Below are 21,844 nucleotides of genomic sequence, written 5' to 3' on the forward strand. Positions count from 1 at the left end.
CTGGCTTTCTAAATGATAGTTCTCTGACCAAATTAAGTTAACTAATATCTGTACAGTTCAATTTTCTACATGTTGCATTAACCTTTAATTTTGAATAACTCCCCTCAATCATCACACAGCCCAATGATAACCAAGCCATTTTTATTCAAGTGTAAATAAAGCAGTAATTCATTACCATTCACATTTATTCACATATCCAGCCAGGCAGTAACTGTTAAATTTGTGTGCTTTGATGTTTCTTTACTTGACTGAGTCCATCTGTGTTACACCTGTTAACAAGAATCAACACAATTTGAATAAACCCAATAGGCCTGAGTACATGCTTATCTTTTTTCGAGTGTGGTTATGATACAAATCCTGCACAAGTGACTACACAAAGTGGGCTTGTATATTATACTGGAAGCTTTTTAAATGGAATGGCCCCTTAATCAAGTTTCAAAACCTACATTCATGTTTCAGGGATCATATTTCTAGTTTGTGGTGTAGCCTATGTAACTGAACATCATGAAGTCCATCTAATGAAATAAATAAACACACAGGATTTGACACAATGTGCAGCACCTTCTTGTTCTCTCAGGTCAATAGTTTGATGTGGTGCGTGACAGTTTCTGTAACTGCTTGCAATAGTGCATGACCACGTGAGAAGCAGCACGGTAGTCTTTGATGCTACTGTGGTTAACTGCTGTCTCTGAAAAAGGACTGAATATTAGCAGGTGTTGTTTAGAGTTTGCATATATGCAAAAGGAGTTTGACATATACATTAAATGCTTATACAAACAGCAGATTAGTTCCCATGCAAAGCTTATCATATGTACTTTTTATCTGGGTTTAACAGGTGTTGATTCAGCACTGGCAATTTGGGGCAGTTTTATGAATACTTGCCTTGTACTGCAAAAAACTGGTTATGTTTCATTCTAGAATGAACCATAATTATTTAGTATTGCACATTATAATTCTGTTATATAGCTACAGTACAAGCTAGAGACCCCAAATTACCAAAGCGTTAAATCAACACTTAACAAGTTTGAACAAGCTGCACAAAGGCACAATATCACATTTCAACAAAAAGATAGACATTATTAAGTCAAAGTTTGAGTGGTATGATAAATGTAGAAAAGCAGTAAAAACCTTGAAGAGGATGAAGTGGGTTGAGTTGGTGCTCTTTGCTGTACCATCACCAAAAAGCTCCTCTGGGTGCTTTGAATCTTTGAAACATTCTCACAGGTCCTTGAATATGTAGTACACTGTCATAAGTTTGTCATTAAATATAAAATATTAAACTGAAATATCCAACATAAACAATAATATCCAAACCATTAAAACCAAGTAGATGCAATACAAAATTAAGTTATATAATGACACATATAACAATATTTGGGATTAAATGAGCATGGCCTGGTCTGACTGTCATATCTCTGACAGCATGGAATGACTGAAAATAGTTGCAGTACAACATAGTTCCCCTAGTTTTTTCACATACTGTAAATGCAGTCTCCACAGGATTTTTAGTAGAACATGGCATTCTCCTGTGCTGTCTTCATCAGTGTTGTAAAAGAATCATCCACTGTTTCATAGTCATGGTCACTGTCCACATCTGCTTCAACATCACTCACCGACACTGGAGGGGGGGGGGGGGGCAAACAGTGAATCAGTTAGTGTTATTCTGTATTTTGCAGTACAATCTTTCTTTCCAATGAAAAGAAAAAAAATGACAACAATGAATCGATAAACTAAAAGCATGATAGCTCAATCCTTAGATGTCTCTAATAAAGATTTGAGCGGGATATCAACACTGAGTCTGTCCCACAAACACTCAACTGGCACCTAATGTCAGATACTTAAAACAGCATCTGCTTGAGTGACACTGGGTTAGAACTACAGCCCCCTCTGGTTTTTTTTTTCTTTTGGGGTGGGTCTTTTTGGCTTAAATTGACAGGAAAGTTGAGAGAGACAGGAAATGGTGAGGCAGAGAGAGGGGGAATGGAGTCGGCTGCAGCGAGGACTTTAGCCTGCCTGTCATATGGGGCGCCTGCTCCACTCAGTGAGCTACACAGCCCCCCAGTCCCCTCTGTTTTAAGAAGTTAACTTGCCTAAAATGAAACTATTATAGCCTACTTGTTACCTCTAGTATTTTCACCTTCAAACTTAACACACAGCCTTGAGGTTGATTGCTACACTATGAAATGGGGAAGTAGGAAACTTGGTTTTCGTCGTAGATGACATCAGTCTAAACGGAGAAGTAGCACCACATGTAACCTCTAAGTGTAACTAGTAAGGCCAAGCTCTGTGTAAAACAGTCTGAAGAAAGGGCTCCACCTTTTATTATGGAATCCTCCATTTTCACGTAAGTGTTCGGCAGAGCTTTGCCTGTTGTTGCTTCAACTGCTGAGGTCTTTCGTGGAATAACTGGTGGCGCCTCACCACTGACAATATCCTGCAGAGTAAGAGGAAGTAAAAAAAAACAAAAAAAACTCTGTTTTATTTCATGCATGAGATCTTTTTGACAGCAGAAAAGTGGAAGTTTCATGGCTTTGTATAGTTTCTGATCGGTGTGAGATTTCCTGAGAGAAGACGTGAGAAAAACTATCTGTCACAATCATACTGAGTAGCCTATAGCAGCTTTGTCAGACATGACACCCAAATCACAAGAGATTCTTAACAGCAAAAGTCATACTTACTGGGGGTGGGGGAGCTGGGGGCCGTTTTTTATCTAAAGTTAAACAGGCCATCTCCTTGGCTGGTACACTCTTATTCTGCTTGGACTTGCCTGCCTTGGTTTTCTTTGAGGCTTTTGAGGGTTTTTTGGGAGCGCTAGAAATGGACAGATTTCTCTTTGGTGGTCGAGGAGGGGGAGCCTCATCCCCGTTCCCCTGTTTGTGAAATTCATAAAAAAATGTGTCGGTCACTTCGGTAATCCTATCCACACAGCACTTGAAAGGTTGATCGCTGGGCCATGGCAGGGGATCCGTGGTGAAAGAGACAGACATAATGAGCCACTGGGTTGGGATCTCAAAGCAGTGCTCTGGTCTGTGCAGGAAGCTGGCCTGGATGGTGGGCTCCAACATAGCCCCCTCTATTCTGAAACATGATAACCCAACGAGTGGATCAGTTTCCAGTTCAGTGTCACGGCTCACCACTTTAACATCCATTGGCAATCTAATGTCCTTCCCCAAGTCCTTCAGTTTGTACTTTTTGTTATCAGAGAGTACTTCCACAAAGTGACCCTGCATGTACAGAGGCAGTAAAATCTCCTCCCTTTCCTTTTCCTGTTGGGCATCCTTTTCATCATCATCATCGTCGTCATCATCATCCCCGTCACCATCCTCTTGAAGACGTCGACACAAAAGAGCCTCAACAGACTCCACCTGTGCATTGCCGCTTTGGCAAGGCAACTCCATCCTTTCACAGCGAACGACCTCGAGCCTTTCCCCGACACTGAGACCAGGCAGGCCTTCCTCCTCCACCTCCTCGCAGTTCCTTGTAACACTGAGCGTCAAGCCTGGGGTCTTTTCTGAAGCAACGTACAGCTCATAGACGGAATTAAACTCTCTCGGTCGTCTCCGAAGTCGTCCACCATATTGCTGAGACACCAGAAAGTACTGCTTTGCCTTCCTGCTCTTCAAGCTTGATAACAAAACCATGGGTGTTGTCCCTTTCTTGTGGAAAACCAGGTGCTCGTTTTTGCTAAGTTCTCCAAGCCAGTTGCACTTGAACGGAGGGCGAGTCTCTGGACCTTCCAGTATCTCTACTACTACAGGGAAATGTTCATCTGGCTGGGAGAGGACCTCTGTCAGACTGAGCGGTGTCACAAAATTGACATCTTTGCACACTTCAGTCACATCGACCACATCCACCTCCAAACTTGACGGGAATTTCAGCACATTCTTCCTTACTGTACAAAAAAAAGTGCAAGAAACAGCACTGAAAATGTATTTTGGCAACAGACTAAATGAAAGCACAATAAACAAATTAAAGGGATAGTTCACCCAAAATTCAAATTTCACTCATTATCTACTCACCCTCATGTCACCTAAGAGCTGTGAGAATTTTCAGAGTCCGCCGTGCCTTCTCTGAGTTACGGGGGGGTCCATGCAGCAGTATTTGTCCATATAATGGTTGTGAATGGATACCAACTTTTCTTCGTCCAAAAAGACACACCGAGAAGCATCCAAATACCTCCATACTGCTCGTCTGTAATGTCCCTCTTGTATTGAAGCCCCGACATGAGAAATTGTCTCGAAAAAAAGTAAATAAATATATTTTAAGCTTATTCGTAGAGGAAGCTCCCAGTGTCTCAGTTCACCGGCGGAACAATTTCTCATGTCGGGGCTTCAATACAAGAGGGACATTACAGACGAGCAGTATGGAGGTATTTGGATGTTTTTTGGTGTGTCTTTTTGGACGAAGAAAAGTGGTATCCATTCACAACCATTATATGGACAAATACTGCTGCATGGACCCCCCCGTAACTCGGAGAAGGCACGGAGGACACTGAAAATTCTCACAGCTCTTAGTCGACATGAGGGTGAGTAGATAATGAGTGAAATTTGAATTTTGGGTGAACTATCCCTTTAAGCAACATTTTGTTCACTTATTCATTACGCAAAAACATTGAAAAAAATATAACCAAATGTACTGAAAGTCTAAAATGTACTCATTATGCAGAAGAACAATCAATATAAGAGTGTTATAACTCTGATATATTACAAGTGTATATATAATTGTATGCACCACCCTAGGTAGTGCTATTTTTGTCATACTGTTTGTGTGTAAAATCTTGTTTTGCAAAGTAACTGCTAACTATTACACAGCAGATTATATGGATTATTTTTGACCAAAAGTTAAAAAAGTAAGTCTTACAGTGCATGATGGCTTGGACTTGGTATATTGGACTCAGGACAAGAGGCTGCACACTTTTCGTGCTGTTCTTGAAGCGAAACCTTCGACAACGCAGGCTGGCAGAGGACATGATCTCCTCCAGAGTGAAGCACTCCTCATTCTCACACTCATAGAATTCCCCTTTGGAAGAAAGAGGGATGCAGACTTCGGCCGAGGCTTGTTGTTGTCCTTGAACATGACAGCGGACCTGACCTTCTTCTCCTCCCTCATGTCGCTCAATGGAATGCAAAGTAAAAACTTTCCCGGCCCCAAGTGTTAAATTTCCAAGGGTCAACTTGGAGCGGTTGGTGAAAGTGAAGGGAAGGCTGGACTCCAGGCCTACAGGCCTCAGGCTCACCATCTCTTCTATGGTGCTGTACGGCATCTCCTCTGGAATGACCTTGAACAAGCCTGAGAAACAAACATGTGTCAGTGGTCAGCTAAAAAAACAAAACATTCATCTGTTCTAACGCAATCCTTTTTAAAGCACACACCAACCTGTGTGGTTAATAGGTAGCTCAAACTTCTCATTGTTGGTGACATCTTCACAGCAAACTGATAGGAGCTCAATACCAATGACCTTTATTAGATCCCCAGTAGAAAAGCACACTTCACTTCCAGAAATTTCATATATAGAGCCTGAAAAAGAAAGTAAGAAGTAGAGCAAAGAAGAAGAGCAAACAAGGTCATAAATCAACAACGAGCAAACCACAGAACACAGAACTTTTTTTTTTTCTTAAATAGGACACCATCTTAATACACATTTTTTCCTGAAATATTTATATCACGGTACTTAAAAATAATTTTTAAAACGGCACATAACAACTCTAGTTGTTATGTGCCTTCACCATTACTGATTTTGGTAGATACAAGTGTATGCAATTGATAAAGACAGATAATACATAAATTCAGACATTCTTCAACTGGAATCTAATCTAAAGCAGTTTCTTATCCACTTTTCTGTGTCTTTATCTACACTCAGAGTTTCAATTCGGAATCAGTGAAAACAACAGTTGACCTACCTTGGAAATAGACTCCAGAGCAAACCTGTAGAATTTTTGGCAGACAAGTATTGTCCAATGATGCGACTAACTGTTGAAGTGGCAAAGCAGTTGTGCCTGCCATCACTGTTGTCTCAGTGTGCTGTGATCAAAAATGAAGGCACGCAGCAAATGACAAGCGCAGCATAAAAGGTGGATTCTTTGTCAGTGACAAACCACAGAACTAAATGAGGAAGTTACCAGAGCTGAGCTGTGTGCATAATGCCTGCAATAACAAATCAAGCTGATAAAATGAGATCAGATAAGATAAATACAACAGGTGAGCATCTTATTTGTTCAAAACCTGATATATGCTATTATCCACTGAATATAGATGAATCTGAGACGAGATGATGAATAGTACTTTTTTATAAGGAAACGTGAACATACCTGTCTGTAAACGACAAATAGTGCAATGTGTTCATTGTACATAATGACGTAGTCTACCATATTCTCAAATAGGTATAATTGATCATCTGTCAGTGTTGTGATAAGGCCTCACAAAAAAACAAAATTCCCCTGATGTTGTTTCTGTACCAGTTGCTGGTCTGATTAAACTGTGTGGACAGATTATTGAACAGAAACCTTCCAGAATTAATGATTGATATTTGAGAGGAAGAACTGAAATGTTCCACTCAGTCATGAGTTCTCTGTATATTTGATTTTATTCAAATGCCGCCAACCTCTCTCCTCCTAACTTGATACTAGTTCTTTTTTAAAACCCGTAGCAGTAAATGTAGACTCCTGTCTATTCAAAGTACCTCCTACAGCATATATAGCAGAAAAAGCGGGCACCTTCACTTCCTTTTGCTGATCTGCCCTCAAACAGACAAAGGATCCTCCCGCCTCTTGACATGGGGAGGAAGCCCCTCAAAGCATCTCTCAAAACGGAACCACACTTTCTAAATGAGCCCTGCGTCAGATGCTGTCTGGTCTTGTTCTGGGGGTTTTGACCCTCCTCATGATCTATATTTGTAATTCAATGTCGCACTGACATTTAAGAGAAAATAGAAGTGTTCTTGTAGGCCTATCACCACTGTCGAACCACAACAACACCTCATTAGGCCTATAGGTAATGGCAACGTGAATAACTTTCTGAGAGACCAGCTGTGTTCAGGTTCTCATATCACAAGGTGGTCTGACCACTAACTTCACACCACTCCATGACCACTGCATAAAAAACTGCATGTGTTTTGCAGCACATGGCTGTTTCGGGTCAGAAATGTTAGGAACTGGGAGCCTCTGGTGGTTCTGGAGGGAACTTTATTCTTGTTCACTGTATTTCCTCAAATAGGCTACTATTCATGACACAAGCACCACAGCAGCTCGCCTCAGCCTCGCTTCAAATGAAGGACAAAACATTACTAAAAGTCACTAATGGCTCTAATTTGGTCTTATCTTGACTTCAAGAGTTTTCACGACTGCAAAACTTCAACTCCCGTCACCCCCCGCGGTGACGTTTACCCATCATGCAGCTCGGCCTTGAGAAGATGAGGCAAGATGGCGACTAAAACAAGCAAGTGCGAGAGTCCTCCTCCTTTTGATTGTCCAACATGGTGAGAAAATGCACATGCTAAAGTTGTACCGGTGTGTTTGTAGCGCAGTGCCAGGTGCAAACGAGCAACCCGACGTTCAGACATTTCTAAAAGTCAACTTTACTCGGAGAAAAGCTTGTGGGGACCGGAGCTAACGTTAGCATCTGCGTAAGCTAACAGGCTAACTCCGGTAACGCTGGCGTTTATCTAAAAATGGTGTGGGTGTTTCTTCTAAACAATATGAGGGATGAGAGGTTTAATTTGAACAATGCCATACACACACGCGCACACACAATGCATTTATATATTAAAGAGCTATATTTGATCCCTTCAGCCTTCATGTTGATCTGAGTTGATGTTGCTCTTGTAGTAGGTGGCGACCGCTGCAGAACGTTTCCATGTTGGCTGTAGAGGATGTAGCAGCTGTTTTTATGTATAAATATCCACGCACAACCAGAGAAACAAAGCAAATATGTCAATTCATCCCATGTCCATCATAACACCTCTCACACACATGCTATATCAATTGTCTAAATGCTGAAACTGGTCTCTGACTGTTTGCTTTCAGGGCAGGCAAGCCGCCCCCGGGGCTCCATCTAGACGTGATGAAAGGAGATAAACTGATAGAGGTAACAGGTTGTTGCATGCAATGGTCTATGAAAATGAGTTAAATGCACCAGATACGAGCCTGACAGTCCACTTTGTCCCAGATGTGTTGCACACTGGGATGCTATATATGGCTGCAAGGCTTCCAATGGTGCAAGAGCAGCATCAAGCCCTGAGATTTAAGCTTTGCAGTGGGAAGCATCACTGTTGAGTTATGGCTCAGAGGCACAAACACACACATTGCAAACTGTTTACATACATTTTCAACCTGCTGTTGTGATGACTGTTGACACTGAAACTCTGTCTCTGTAGAAACTGATCATAGATGAAAAGAAGTACTACCTGTTTGGGAGAAACCCGGACTGGTGTGACTTCACCATCGACCACCAGTCATGCTCACGTGTCCACGCTGCCCTGGTCTACCACAAACACCTGAAAAGGGTCTTTCTCATAGACCTCAACAGCAGTAAGTCGCCATTCACCTTCACACTTATGTTCCAATTTTGTCCTCATTTTATATCCAGCTTGTTCAAGTTGATTAACTGTAAATGGAAGATCTGTTGTGTTTAAACTGTAGCAGTTTGAAATTTTCAGTTGTGGCTCTGGAAGTTGTACTATTTATGACACTTACAGGAGAAGTGATAAATAGAACAATTGAGAAAAATGTAGGCTATTTATTTTTTCTTCTTTTTTGTTATGTTACAATTATTAAGTCTTTCGGTTTTATAAGGTATCAGAGTGTGCTTGCTATTTAGCTATGAAGCTACGTACTTTCCTTGATAAATGAAGCACAAATGGTGGAATTTTACTCCACCAACCATTTAATATGGCAACAACAGAATGACTTTTGGTGTCCTATTCCCAACTTTGTGGTAACAAGCTGCAGAAAATCCACAGGCCCAGGACCCAGCAGACTGGGAACAGAGTTTAGAGTACATCCCTTAAGGGGGTTGAGCAAAACATGTTCATGTTACAAACAATACATTCGTGTGAGAATCAATTTTAGACACCACCTACAATATTGATGATGATAAAGTATAATATAAACCAACCCTTTATTAAGTCTTTATAACTTTTTTTGAATTTGATTTGAAGTAGTAATATCACAGGGAATCACATGCTAAATCATATTGAACACTTGCTTGGCACAAATTGATTGGTTTAGAGAAAAAACAACTTGTTTTGGTATTGATCAGGCTTATTGTGACAGCAGCACATGGATTACCACCAAGTCTAAATCTCATTGATGATTGCCATAATGAGGTAACATTCAAAACTAAAAACATTCTCATACATAAATATCGTTATTTGATTGTCACATTTTAGCACACGGTACTTTCCTCGGACACATCCGTCTGGAGGCACACAAGCCTCAGCAGGTCCCTATAGACTCTACAATATCCTTTGGGGCCTCAACAAGGACATACACCATCAGAGAGAAACCTCAAACCCAAGGCACTGCTGGTACGGGGGACAGTAAGACAGGAGAGGACGAGGAGCTGAAAGGACTGCTTGGTCTTCCAGAAGAAGAAACAGAACTAGAGGTACGTTTAATGTCTTGATAATAACAGTATGCCACAGATTTCTGTGTTAGTAGAGTACTCATATTTGTTTAAAATATGTTTTAGTCCTTTAACACTACTTTAATATGTGTTACTGAAACATTTTCCCCCTCAAATATTCTCTATTTTCAGAGTGATTAACACACAATACACTGTCCAATAAGTAAGATGTGATGGTTAAATAACCTGTTTTTGCGTATTAACATCTAGTTATGTTCCCTTGGAAAAAAATGACAGAACCTGACAGAGTTCAACACAGCACACAACAAGCGCATCTCCACGCTGACCATCGAAGAGGGCAACCTGGAGATCCAGAGGCCTAAAAGGAAACGAAGGAACTCAAGAGTAACTTTTAACGAGGAAGACTCCATTATTAACCCAGGTACAAATCCATGTGATACTAATACTATCAAACTGAAATAGAGGTCTGTGCTTTAACAACTCTAGTTTTTACTGACTGTGCCAATATCAAGTAGTACAATTCTGTCATACCGTATATAAATTGTCCAGTTTTCCACTGTAAATGTAATAATAGTAACACTATTTTGAATGTTTACAGAGGATATAGACCCCTCAGTGGGACGCTTTAGAAATATGGTGCAGACTGCTGTCATCCCCATAAAGGTAAGATGTGGATTTGCTTAGAAGTTTTTGTCATTAAAAATGTTTATATGTTAAATGGTAATATTCAAAGTATTGTGTGCATTTTGTCAAAAATATTATCTGGTTATGTGAAGCCTGCAGTGGGTGAGGTGTGCAACATGCAGAGGTTGTAACTTTGTAACATCTGGGCTTAAAATGTGTGACAAGCAAAATTAATACTGTGTCATCCCCGCTGTAGAAACGGAGATCAGAGGGCCAAAACACCCTGGGCCTTGATGAACTGACATCAAAGCGTATCCATGGCTACAGCCTGGGCGGTGGTCTCTACGGGGACTTGCCTCCCACCAGTCACGAGAACCAGCCAACTGGAGCTCCAGGAGGCGCTGCCATGCAGGGAGGGCTTCCCCTGCCCTTCCCTAACCCAGCACCAGAGGTAGACCTTGCCCCAGAGGCTCCCCAGCCCCCCGTCACCCTCAACCCCACCCCCGTCACAGCCCCCTATCTACCAGAGACCCACAACGAGCCACGCAAAAAGAAGTACGCCAAAGAAGCTTGGCCAGGCAAGAAACCCACCCCATCACTACTCATCTAACCAGTATGGTAAAGCTGCTGACTCTCAGGTTACCGCTAGATACAACAGGGACTGTGACCTGGCAGAGGTGGAGTTACTCACTTCAATATTTCTTTTTTATTTGTTGTGTTACTCATTGTCATCAGAAAGGCACCACACAAGTAACCAGTGGTGTATCAGAAGATATCTTCCATTTTACTAAGTCAGCAGTTGATACTTTGGCAGAAAAACTACAAACAAAATATACAGACTTGGCAGAGAGACTTTTAGTACCCGATTGGCCGTTAAATATACTTGTCAGAGTGAATGGAACCATGGATATGATTGGTCACTGAGTTATGTTTTTGATGTAATGGATGTAATTTTTTTTTCTACTAAACACGTTTCAACTGTTTTTTCACTCTTTCAATATTTTGATAATACTATTAAACAAATGGCTGAAAAGTACTTTTATATGAGATATTTTACTGTGAGAAGTCAGGAAAGACAGAGAATCCAGACATGAAGTCAGTCTCCATCAAAACACAGGGCTGCTTTTTGGCGTGATATAATTTACTCATGAGCTCTCAGACATTTGTATTACCTGTTTTAGACTCAATATGGTATTGATTGAAGTGTGTTGCATTTGTCCCATACGCCACTAGATGGTGACGAGGTCAGAGTTTTCATGGGGGCTTGGCTACAAACTTGCACGACCAACTGTTCATGGCCTGTTGCACTAACCTTGTTCAAAATCGACGTGTTGCTTCTCATGAGAGTGGCGCTGCAAGCCTCTAGTTATTCGTTTGGATTCTTCTGCAGATAAAAGCCATTTGCCCTGTCCAAACAGTATGTTTGTCATTTTTGTCCTATGGCTTTTCTTGGTACATTGAGTTTTAAATGGTTTGTTGCCTATTTTTTCCAGCACCAGTATACTGTAAATACTAGGATTTTACATTGCTTTTGTTTTTTGTTTTTGTTTTTTACATTTGATTGGTAATTGGAAAGTTACTCAGTAGTAACAGAATAGAATGGATTCCAGCACAGTAACAAAAACATTTTTTTTGCTGCAAAACAAGAAGTTAGTGAAAGCAAGTGTTTGGTTTTAGGAAGATTTAATGGTCATGTGACATGTAACATGTCAATAGATTTCACATGCAACAGAGTACTGCACAGTTTATACCGTACGCTATTCATCGTTTGTTTTCCTGATTCAAACTAGACATAGGAATAGAAGAAAACAGAGGAGCAGAAATGCGTAAGTAATGTACTTGAAGACAAGTTAAGGTCCCATGGAATGGTACCATTACTTCTTTGCTTTCATTATAAGGTAGAGCACAGAGTACAGCAGAGAAGGGAGAGGTGGTAACCTGCAACAAAGGCATATCGGAGTTATCACATGAGACATGTGGTCACAGGACTGAGTTTGCATTTTAACCACAAGGCCACAACAATAGACATTTATTTCCTCTTGCTTTCAGGTGTGAAACTGGCCTGAGGCATCAAACTAATTATAAGCTGGGCTTGTAGATTTGTATGAAAGGTGGGCCGAGTTCAATGAACAGGAATGAGTTCACCCATTAAAACACACTGCTTTCCATTACATTCAAGTAGTCCTTTCATGGGACCTTTACATTAGTCGAGTTGAAGATCAAAGAAAGACGAGGTGTTTCATTTTTACAAATTGTGCTGGTGACTTTCTGTCCTTGTGGGCCTGTGGATTTTGTAATCATAATGACTGTAAATAAAAAAATGTATTACTTTTGACTCAAAATTCTACTGTGTTTTCAGCCCAGTAAATTATCTTGGATTTACCCTTTGTTTTTTGTCACATCAACTGTCTATATTTCTAAAAATGCCTGATGAAATATCCTCTTAGAGCAAGGGCTCCTGAGTAAACAGCATAGACTGAGGACGAAGGTTATCCTGTGCGTTTCTAAGACCCAATTGTGGGGATGTCTCATGTGTCGGAAGTACATTTGACCTACTTTAAATTAGTTCATGGGACACTTAACATCACAGTTGTCGGTTAGATGTGTGAATCATCACACAATATCAGTGAGTTAGTGTTTAGTTTCTTCTTACAGAAACAAAAATTTAACTTTCAAACTACATAACATAAACTTGCAGAAAGCAGGTAAAATGTAAATGGCGAAGCTTCAGCTAACCTTTTGTTTCATTGGTCTTGGCTCAGTCATTTTCCACAATTAAAACTGTGAACTCCCAAATATATATTAGATGATATATTTACAAATGAAAGCAAAATATTTGTCAAATATGTGATATTTAATACAAACTGATTAGGCGCAAATACCAAAACGTCCGCTTCTGATAGAAAGTGCAAAAGTGTCACTTAAAAAGTGTTACATATTCAGTCACGGAATAAAACACCGTTAATTATCTATTAATTATATATTAATGCAAAGCTTAGTAAAATATTTAATTAATGATAATTTCATTTTTTTTAAATCCCTCATTGAAAACTGAAATTCCCAGTTAGACAGTGTTCACTACAATTATTTCCCTTTACACTTCCGGGTCTACAGGTTTGATTTTAATGTGGATGCCGTTCAGTGAGCGGAGCACCAGCCTGGGAATGACCTTAGGTGTCCAAGCAGGATCCTCAATCAGCTGATATTTCCTCAGTGTCAGGGCCACCACCACTTTCATCTCATTCATGGCAAAGTTCTGTCCAATGCAGTTTCTGAGGGAGGAATACATTATATAATACAGCGTGTTTAGGCATATGTGGTCATGCATTTAAAGAAAAGACTTTGCTAAATTAAGTGATACATGCTGTGTGTCTAACTGGTGAAATAGACACTTGAACTAGCAATAATCTTAAAGCAGATAACAGCGGCACGGCCGTTTCGGCTAATGCTGCGTTCAAGGCAGGCTTTTGAAACCGTAAGTTACAGCTTCAAGTCACAACTACGACTTGGTAGCGTTCCAGGTAACCCGTAGCTCGTGTTTTTACCGTCCTGTTGTCTGTGAAAGTTCCCTATAACGGCCACTCGTAACTTCCGACCCGTGAACTCGTACCAGATCGAACTGGTATGACTTCACAGGAAGGAAAAACACAAAGTACGAGTTTCCTTGAACGCACCATGAGTTAGCAGCCCCCGCCCTTGTCAGGCATCAATTGGTCCTCGTGCTACGTCACCACATTCACGCGCATCCCTTGGCTGCACACACAGCCCTTCATGCCGTTCTCTCCCCTCATTGGATAACACTTGTATCCCACAAGGAAAATTTTCTCCTCGGGTTACAGCAGAGCAGAGTGACGGAGAGACTCGTGTTTAGGCTGAAATACTTCATGTAAGTGATTGCTGACGGAAAATAGGACTATTTAGGACTTATATTAACAAAAACATTCCACTGATATCTGCTTTAAGCAAGTTGATATGTCCTGTAGGTTCATTGTTAGTTATCCTACTACACTCAGCTTTCCATTGTCATGAGATCAGTCCTTTGTCATACTGATCCCTAATCAAAGCTTACAATGACGGTGGTGCTAGGTTACACATCCACATAATCCAGACATCCATTATGTGGGATAAATGAGTAAACAGCATGAACTGAGTAGACTATCCGTAAACAGAGAACCTCCCTGCCAAGTTCTTACTGACACAGTCAGACCGGTCACACGGAATCAGGTGTGGACAAACCTTGGGCCAGCTGAGAACGGCACAAATGCATGAGGTGACCTCTTGGCTACATTCTCTGGCAGGAAGCGCAGTGGGTCAAAGACCTGCAATGATAAATAAATGGTAAATTAAAGTCAGTGTGGCATAAAACACACATAATCAAATATCCATCTGAGTTCCCACTCATTCGCACACAGGATATAGTGAGTGAATAAACCATGAAAGCTCACAGAAGTCAGTGGATGGCAGCTAACCAGCCGGAGCACTTTACTTAAGCACCACTTTGAAGACATAATGAAGCAGGGTGCTGGGCCAGCACAGAAAAGAGGCACCATAATCGCCCTTTTATCATTGGCGCTACTATTAATGCCAATTATCGTGTACGGCCACAGGTGAGCTTTCACTTCACAAAGATTTCCTCAGAATTAAAATCATCTTGACTTACATCAGGATTTTCCCAAACAGTTGCATTCCTGTGAATGGCAAACACACTCGTCCCAACAAGACAACCTACCAACAGGAGAAAAAAGGTGTAGTTTGGTTCACATATGCAAACTGTATGACAATAAGCAGACCAACAAATGCATTCACATGCAAGGAAATTGCTTCTTAAGTTTATCCTCGTCGTGGTCAGTCACTATTTCTATTTCTAAATAGTCAAACATCAATCCATGTGTTTATGATTTTAAAGCTGGCTAACTATGAGGGGAAAATATTGTGAAGTGGTGAGTAAGTAAAACAATAACAAGGGTCCACTGCGGAAAACAAAATGGATAAAAGTTAATATTTTAGCTTCTACAGCAGGGTAAAGGTCATTCTGTATGCAACAGTTTGCCGTCTTATCTATAGTAACTTTCCGAAAACATTAACTACTACTTTGTCACTTTCTATATATTGTGGTTTTATCACTAGAATATGTACCACATACCTTCAGGCACAGTCCTTCCATCAAAAAAGGTCATGGGTTTGGTGAGTTGTCTAGACATCCCTGGTACAGGAGGGTAAAGACGAAGGCTCTCTTTTATGCACATTGTAGTGTATGGAATTTTTTGAAGATCTTCCCTGAAAAAAAAAGACATGCACACAGTTATAAGTGGTCAAAGAAAAGCCCTCAGTCCACCAAAACCAGCACTGAGTAGAACTGACTTCCACGTGTGAGTGTTTTTGAGGTGCAAGCCTACCACTCCATGGTGTCCTTGTCTTGTAGGGCCTCCATAATCTCATTCCTGCAGATGTTCTGGTGTTTTGGGTGGCAGGCCAGACAGTAGAGGATGAAAGACACGCCGCTGGCCGTGGTGTCATGGCCCTCGAACATGAAGGTGTCCACTTCTGCTCGTAAATCCTCATCTGACAAACCCTGCTGCTTCTCATCCTGGGAAGTGAAATCAAGACCAAAAATGTATATAAAAAAACATACTATCCAATGAAATTCCTACTACTGTGACATTTAAAATAGAAAGTCATTAGGTATTTTATTCATGAAGTACTTTTTAAAATGAGCCCTGCACTTGATAATGTAAACCATAAGGAAAGCACATAAGATACAATAAAAGATCATGGCTGTCAGGTTTATGTTCTTGCACGTAACATACTCTATGCTCCATCACTCGGTACAAAGATGATGGCAAGGGATTTCAGCTTCAGCTTCAAAACAAGAGATAACCTCTTCATGAAAATTAGATTTTATTGTATGCCCTGCTATGTCAAGTGTATTTAATTCACATTTGATAGGTTATCTTGTCTGTGTGAAAGTATTAACATGCATAAGCTTGTTTGCTAACAAAAAAGTCGAGGTGAGTCAGGCACTGGCAGCTCAGGGATGTTTACAGCAAATAGATCTTTCCAAAGGCCAGCACTGTCCTAGATCTTCTTGTTAGCTCCTGCATAAAGAATATGCCTTCAGGCCATTGCTTAAGACTACCTTATAAAAGGACTATTGCCTTTGTATCAGTCATTGATATGCTGAACATGAGGCCTCTGTGCATAAGAGCCCTCTGAGTTTCCTTTTGCACCAGGTCTTGCCACTTGTACATGGTATTTGTATGATATACTAAACCACCTCTAATATTGTCTCTTGTTTTTATATATGACTTAATGTTTTCCATTGTTATTGTCCTTTTGTGTGGTTTTAACTATTGCTCTTATTGATAGTGTATTGTTTTATACCGTTTTATACCCTGGCTGCAAATGTCCCTATATAGTGCATGATAGGAATGGGCGATATTTTACCGTTTGCGATTTACCGACAAAACATTTCCCTGCGATAAGAATTTGTCATATTGCGGTAATAACGATAAATTCCAGTTGATGGTTTTTTTTTTTTACTTTATTGTATTTACTCCCGTTTGATGACGTTTCGTGAAACCACGCACTCGCAACCCAGCTGAGCTACATTGATACATGTACATTTCTTTGCAGTTTTAACATCTGACTGTTGCTATTTTGAGTCTCTAGAAACGTAAAATAATCTTAATTATTATCATTTTAAATTAATTTATTTTTAAAGAGTCCACTATCACATCTCAAAAGTACCGTAACCTACGCAGCATTGTCAATGTCACTAGCCTGAGAAAAAAGAATCAAGTATAAAGTTAGAGGTTGGAGCCAGTAAAACATAACATACTCGTGCAAAGAGAAGAATGTCCAGAAAGTCCAAATTTCTCTTGGATGGAATATGGTCCAACCCCTTCTCTTCTTTTAGAGCTTCTTTCCTCTTTCTTATGACTTCCTCTTCAAAAGATGAGATGATGTGTGAGTATTTACAGACTTTAGAAATACAGTAGGTATACTACACTACAACATAACACGTATTTAAATATTTGGCAACAGTTTCAGATTGTTGTTAATCATTTTTGTATGCAGAGCTTACCTGTATGACTGTGAGCTACCCTGCAGGCTTTTCTATATCTAAAGCCATGTGGGCTGAGGTAGAAAATGAGATCGTTGTGGTATGGAAATGTCCTGAACCGCAGGTTAATCAGATCACTGAGTTCATACACTGCTTTGATGTATGCATTTGTTCCACTGAAATGAAATGCAAGCAAACATCAAAAGCTACGTCTCTTCTGCTCGTGATTAAGACGGATGATGCAGTTCACAACTGAGAACATGGAAATGAAAGTGTGAATGGAGCTAGGAAAGTATTTATGGACTCACCTCTCAGTCTGACAGTTACTGCTGTAGCTGAACGCACACTTCAAGATGCTGTCCAGTGTCATGAGGCTCACATGTTCAAACAATTCAAAGGATTCATTGGTGGTTGCATAACCTTCCCACTTGTCCTAGCAACAGTGAGAGAACAGATGTGACATCTCTGCAGGATATGGAAAAAACTCTGACATATTTATTAACTTTACAGAAAATAGGTCATCTGAACAGCCTTCCCTTGTTATGTCTGAATTACTACTTCACCACTTTCATTTTTTGGTCTATTATGAATTGTTATTTACACAAATAACTTGTTATGCACTTACCAACATAGTTTTAGCAGAATCTGACATCAGATTTACATATCCCTTCAAAATATCATAATGGAAACCTGGCGTCAAGAGCCGCCTGTGGCGAAACCACTTCTGACCTTTAGATACCAATAAACCTTCCCCTGGAGACAGAGACGGACATTATGTGTGTAAGTGAATAGACAACTTTGAAATAAGCCACAACATGCTGTAGAAGAAAGGCAGATGAGTCTTACCAATCCATGACTCGATAAACCTGTATGCCACATCATCCTTTGGTTCTGTTAGGAAACAAATTCATAAAAATATTTGTGTCATTGACCTATGATATGACAATGTAGGCCATTGACCTTTGAAAGATTATATAAACCACAATTGGAAACATGATGGTGAATCAGAATCAATATACCAAAAATATCTCACACACCTGTTGATGTCAGTATAGTTTTAACATAATCAGGATGGTGAATGTTGAGGAAACTAACAAAGGGACCGAACCACAGTGGGAAAGCATATGGATATTCCCGACCCCATTCCAGTAGCTTGTCAAAGTCTTTCCCATCCTGTTTAAACTGAAAGAAAAATCAAAACATAAGACGCTTGGTGAAATAGTCATGTAACTTGCATGATTTGTGAATGATTCACTAAAGGGGACAATCTGTTTGTTTGTTTAAACCATGTTTACCAGCTGTGTCTTTCTAATGTGCCGACCTTCATTTAGCCTGCATGGTTTGCAAGCACTTTAATCTGTTTCTTTGCTTAAACCAGGGTTTCCAAAACTTTTTCACATAAAGTCCACTGAACTGACAAAGCACCCCCCTCTTGATAAACTTCTGGCCTCGCATCTGATAACCTTTTTCTGCTTCTAGATATTCTATTATTGTTTAAAAAAAAATGAAATGGATGACCACACGAGGACCCCTTGGGGCCCCCAAACCCCACTTTAAGGGCCACTGGTTAGTTCATCAGCTGTGATAACAAAATATTTGGAGGTATTTGGAGTAAATAGCAATACCACAATGTAAATAGTATTCCCTTAAGTGAAAAGTTATTATTACCAAAAACCTAAAAAGTATCAAAAAGTAGGCCTACTCATACAGAATAGGAAACAGATCAGCCAAATATTTTTTTTAACCAGACAACTTAGCCTATACAATTAACCTATGAGGCCTTAATTAATAGGCAACGGCCCTTATAAATTATGTCTTATTAAAAATCTGTAATCAGCATTTAAATATTTAAGTTGTTCTTGGTTGGTAAGTGTAATTTGAACGATTATAACGTGGTCAACAATAGGCTATTACGTAATTAGGCTATTGATCAAATTGTCAAATTCAGCCAATTGGCTCAATGTAAAGTATTTGCAAAACATTGACAGTAGTCAAATAGGCAACTATATCGGCTATAGTTTAGGCAACAACTATAGAGATAGCGGAGTCGATGTATGCAAAACTGTAAATGGCACCTGCTAAATCGTAGGCTTCAAAACAGTGGGATACACCGCTGCTTCTGCTCTCATCAAACAACGACCAAAGAAGGCTACCTGCATCGTGTGTCGCCTACAGTTCTGCACAAAGTTAGAGTTGTCGTTGCCACGCTGCTGAAAGCTCGTCAACTGAGTTACCTGGAAAACATGTCCAAGCAGCCAGTGTCCCGGTGGTCCCGGGAAAACCTCGAAGCTCCGAAGCGCAGCCTTTCTCTTGACGAGCAGGACACAGAGTTTATAGACGACGGCCAGAAGACAGAGGAGAGCGAACAAGTGATGCACGCGGGGCCAGCCAAACTGAAACAGCACGAGAGCCTCAGTTAACTCCATGTCGACCTGGACGCTGCTGCAGGACAAGTCTCTGAGCACAACAAAGGCTGACCCGACCTGCCTGGAGGAATACGACGCTCAACTTCGCTTCCGATTCGTCGCTTCCGACTCGGACAGTTAAGGGAGCGTTAAGGGAAAGTTAAGGGAACCTCAACCCCGGTTTTTTTTTTTTTTTTTGCGCCGCTCTTGTGTAGGTGTAGGCTAGTGTAGGAAAAGCATCTTCTTCACTGTCTAAACGAGAGGTCTTTAGCCTAATCTTCCAGAGCGAAATGCGCGAAACGTCCTGTAGGCTACATAAATAATAGGAACGCACAGGCAAAGATGAAAAAACACTCAAGCTTATTTAGGCTGGTTAAAGGTGCCATATGTAAGAATGTGGCCAAAAACGGTTACTGCAGTCAAATTCAAAACACAGCGATCTGGTTTTTTCTCCCAGTCGTAGCAGCAGCTCAGTGGAGCAGACCGGAGGCTGAAATGCCACTGACGCTGCGTGACTGGGAGAGAGCTAGGTGGCACAACATGCCAACACCTAAATTCAAAACATAAACATGATTTGCAGTCTGCAAAACAAGATTTTTAATATGAATATTCTGGCTGTACTATTGTTGTTGGTGAGTTCATCATGTTATATGAACATTATTCCTGAGTCTCTGTGACAGGAGGATTTTACGGCCAGTTGCTTCAGATTTCTTACATAGGCTACTGTACCTTTAAATCTGGACCAGCTGCAAAACAGAAACTCACTGCTGTACAAAAAGTTTAATTCTACAACTAGCTATCTGGTCAAAGCTGCATAACATAAAAGCCTAGGCTACTCGATTTAACAGCTTTTCTTTCTACAAAAGTAGCCTATATAAAAAGTCTGTCTCTTCCTTTCATTTTTAAACCCATAAGGTCTCCTGGTGGAGTGGAAGAGTTATTTTTACCTTTTGAAATATGCCTACCACTAAAACTCCAGCCATTGGCCAATAGGCTACATTTCAGGGGTGCAAACTTGTCACCTTTCGGCGAAATTCGCCGTTTTGGATCCCAAATTGGTCATTTGTGTGATTCGTGTAAATCCGCAATAAAAAAAAAATTGAGAGGGGGGAGGGGGGAGGGGGGGGGGTCCGGCGAGGCGAGGCAAGCCGAGCCGAGCCAATGCACCTGTCTCTTTAAAGTGAAATTCCGGCGTAAGTGTAAACCATGGTCAAACACACCGTAACACCGAGTTAGACCCCCCCCTCGAGAGATCAATTTGCCCGACCGCTACATTCACGAGATCCACCAACTTCAGCAAATACCGCAATATCGCCACACACGGCGCTGTCCGGATCCACTGTCTGACCGCAACCAAAACGCCACCATTTGCCCAAAATAATGCTCAGAACTGCACCAAATGTCATCAATAGTACACACAGGGTCCCAGCACGTAGTACGAGTTGTCAAACATCTGCTAGCTTTGCCTGTTTTCTTTAGCAAGGAGATGCAACTCAACTCACCTACTTCTCCTCCGGGAGCCGCTCGTTCGTGAGGAAGCCCTGACGAGTCGATCACCGAGTGCACCGGAGTTCCGCAGCTCTTAAAAATGCTCATTTGCGCCTATATCGTGGCCAGCACTCGATAATAATAGTTATAAAGTGATATGCAAGATATAAAAAAAAAAAAACTCTGATTGTATTTCCATGAGGTAATTGTTGATTGAGCTGCGGAACTCCGGTGCACTCGGTGATCGACTCGTCAGGGCTTCCTCACCAACGAGCGGCTCCCGGAGGAGAAGTAGGTGAGTTGAGTTGCATCTCCTTGCTAAAGAAAACAGGCAAAGCTAGCAGATGTTTGACAACTCGTACTACGTGCTGGGACCCTGTGTGTACTATTGATGACATTTGGTGCAGTTCTGAGCATTATTTTGGGCAAATGGTGGCGTTTTGGTTGCGGTCAGACAGTGGATCCGGACAGCGCCGTGTGTGGCGATATTGCGGTATTTGCTGAAGTTGGTGGATCTCGTGAATGTAGCGGTCGGGCAAATTGATCTCTCGAGGGGGGGGTCTAACTCGGTGTTACGGTGTGTTTGACCATGGTTTACACTTACGCCGGAATTTCACTTTAAGGCGCATGCAGCTTATCTGGATGACAACGAGTGGTGGCAGCGCTCCTCTTCTGTCCAGCA

At 41.0% G+C, this 21,844-nt stretch overlaps 3 protein-coding genes and 1 non-coding gene across 4 annotated transcripts; 2 read left to right on the top strand and 2 right to left on the bottom strand.

Annotated features, from left to right (window-relative positions):
- Positions 1-123: 123 nt before the first annotated feature.
- Positions 124-6,041, bottom strand: themis2 (thymocyte selection associated family member 2). The gene is made up of 6 exons (XM_085801104.1): positions 5,901-6,041; positions 5,377-5,517; positions 4,861-5,289; positions 2,679-3,892; positions 2,317-2,434; positions 124-1,618 (listed from the first exon to the last, which is right to left on the bottom strand). The coding sequence occupies exons 1-6, from the start codon at positions 6,001-6,003 to the stop codon at positions 1,506-1,508; spliced, it is 2,118 nt and encodes a 705-aa protein (XP_085657230.1). The 5' UTR covers positions 6,004-6,041; the 3' UTR covers positions 124-1,505.
- A 1,361-nt stretch (positions 6,042-7,402) lies between these two features.
- On the top strand, positions 7,403-12,551 carry ppp1r8b (protein phosphatase 1, regulatory subunit 8b). The gene is made up of 7 exons (XM_085801110.1): positions 7,403-7,474; positions 8,022-8,082; positions 8,372-8,525; positions 9,386-9,603; positions 9,859-10,003; positions 10,181-10,245; positions 10,463-12,551. The coding sequence occupies exons 1-7, from the start codon at positions 7,419-7,421 to the stop codon at positions 10,814-10,816; spliced, it is 1,053 nt and encodes a 350-aa protein (XP_085657236.1). The 5' UTR covers positions 7,403-7,418; the 3' UTR covers positions 10,817-12,551.
- LOC146971692 (small Cajal body-specific RNA 1) lies at positions 8,125-8,292 on the top strand. Its single transcript, XR_015037975.1, has one exon.
- cyp4t8 (cytochrome P450, family 4, subfamily T, polypeptide 8) lies at positions 11,873-19,862 on the bottom strand. Its single transcript, XM_085801109.1, has 12 exons — positions 19,504-19,862; positions 18,307-18,451; positions 18,116-18,160; positions 17,895-18,022; positions 17,578-17,702; positions 17,291-17,445; positions 17,045-17,151; positions 15,603-15,793; positions 15,350-15,483; positions 14,867-14,931; positions 14,443-14,525; positions 11,873-13,478 (listed from the first exon to the last, which is right to left on the bottom strand). Exons 1-12 carry the CDS (start codon positions 19,693-19,695, stop codon positions 13,301-13,303), a joined length of 1,548 nt encoding a protein of 515 aa, XP_085657235.1. The 5' UTR covers positions 19,696-19,862; the 3' UTR covers positions 11,873-13,300.
- Positions 19,863-21,844: the final 1,982 nt, after the last annotated feature.

This window comes from Trachurus japonicus, chromosome 16 (genome assembly GCF_045865225.1).
Source record: "Trachurus japonicus isolate A0001 chromosome 16, Traja_1.0".
Classification (NCBI taxonomy): Eukaryota; Metazoa; Chordata; class Actinopteri; order Carangiformes; family Carangidae; genus Trachurus; species Trachurus japonicus.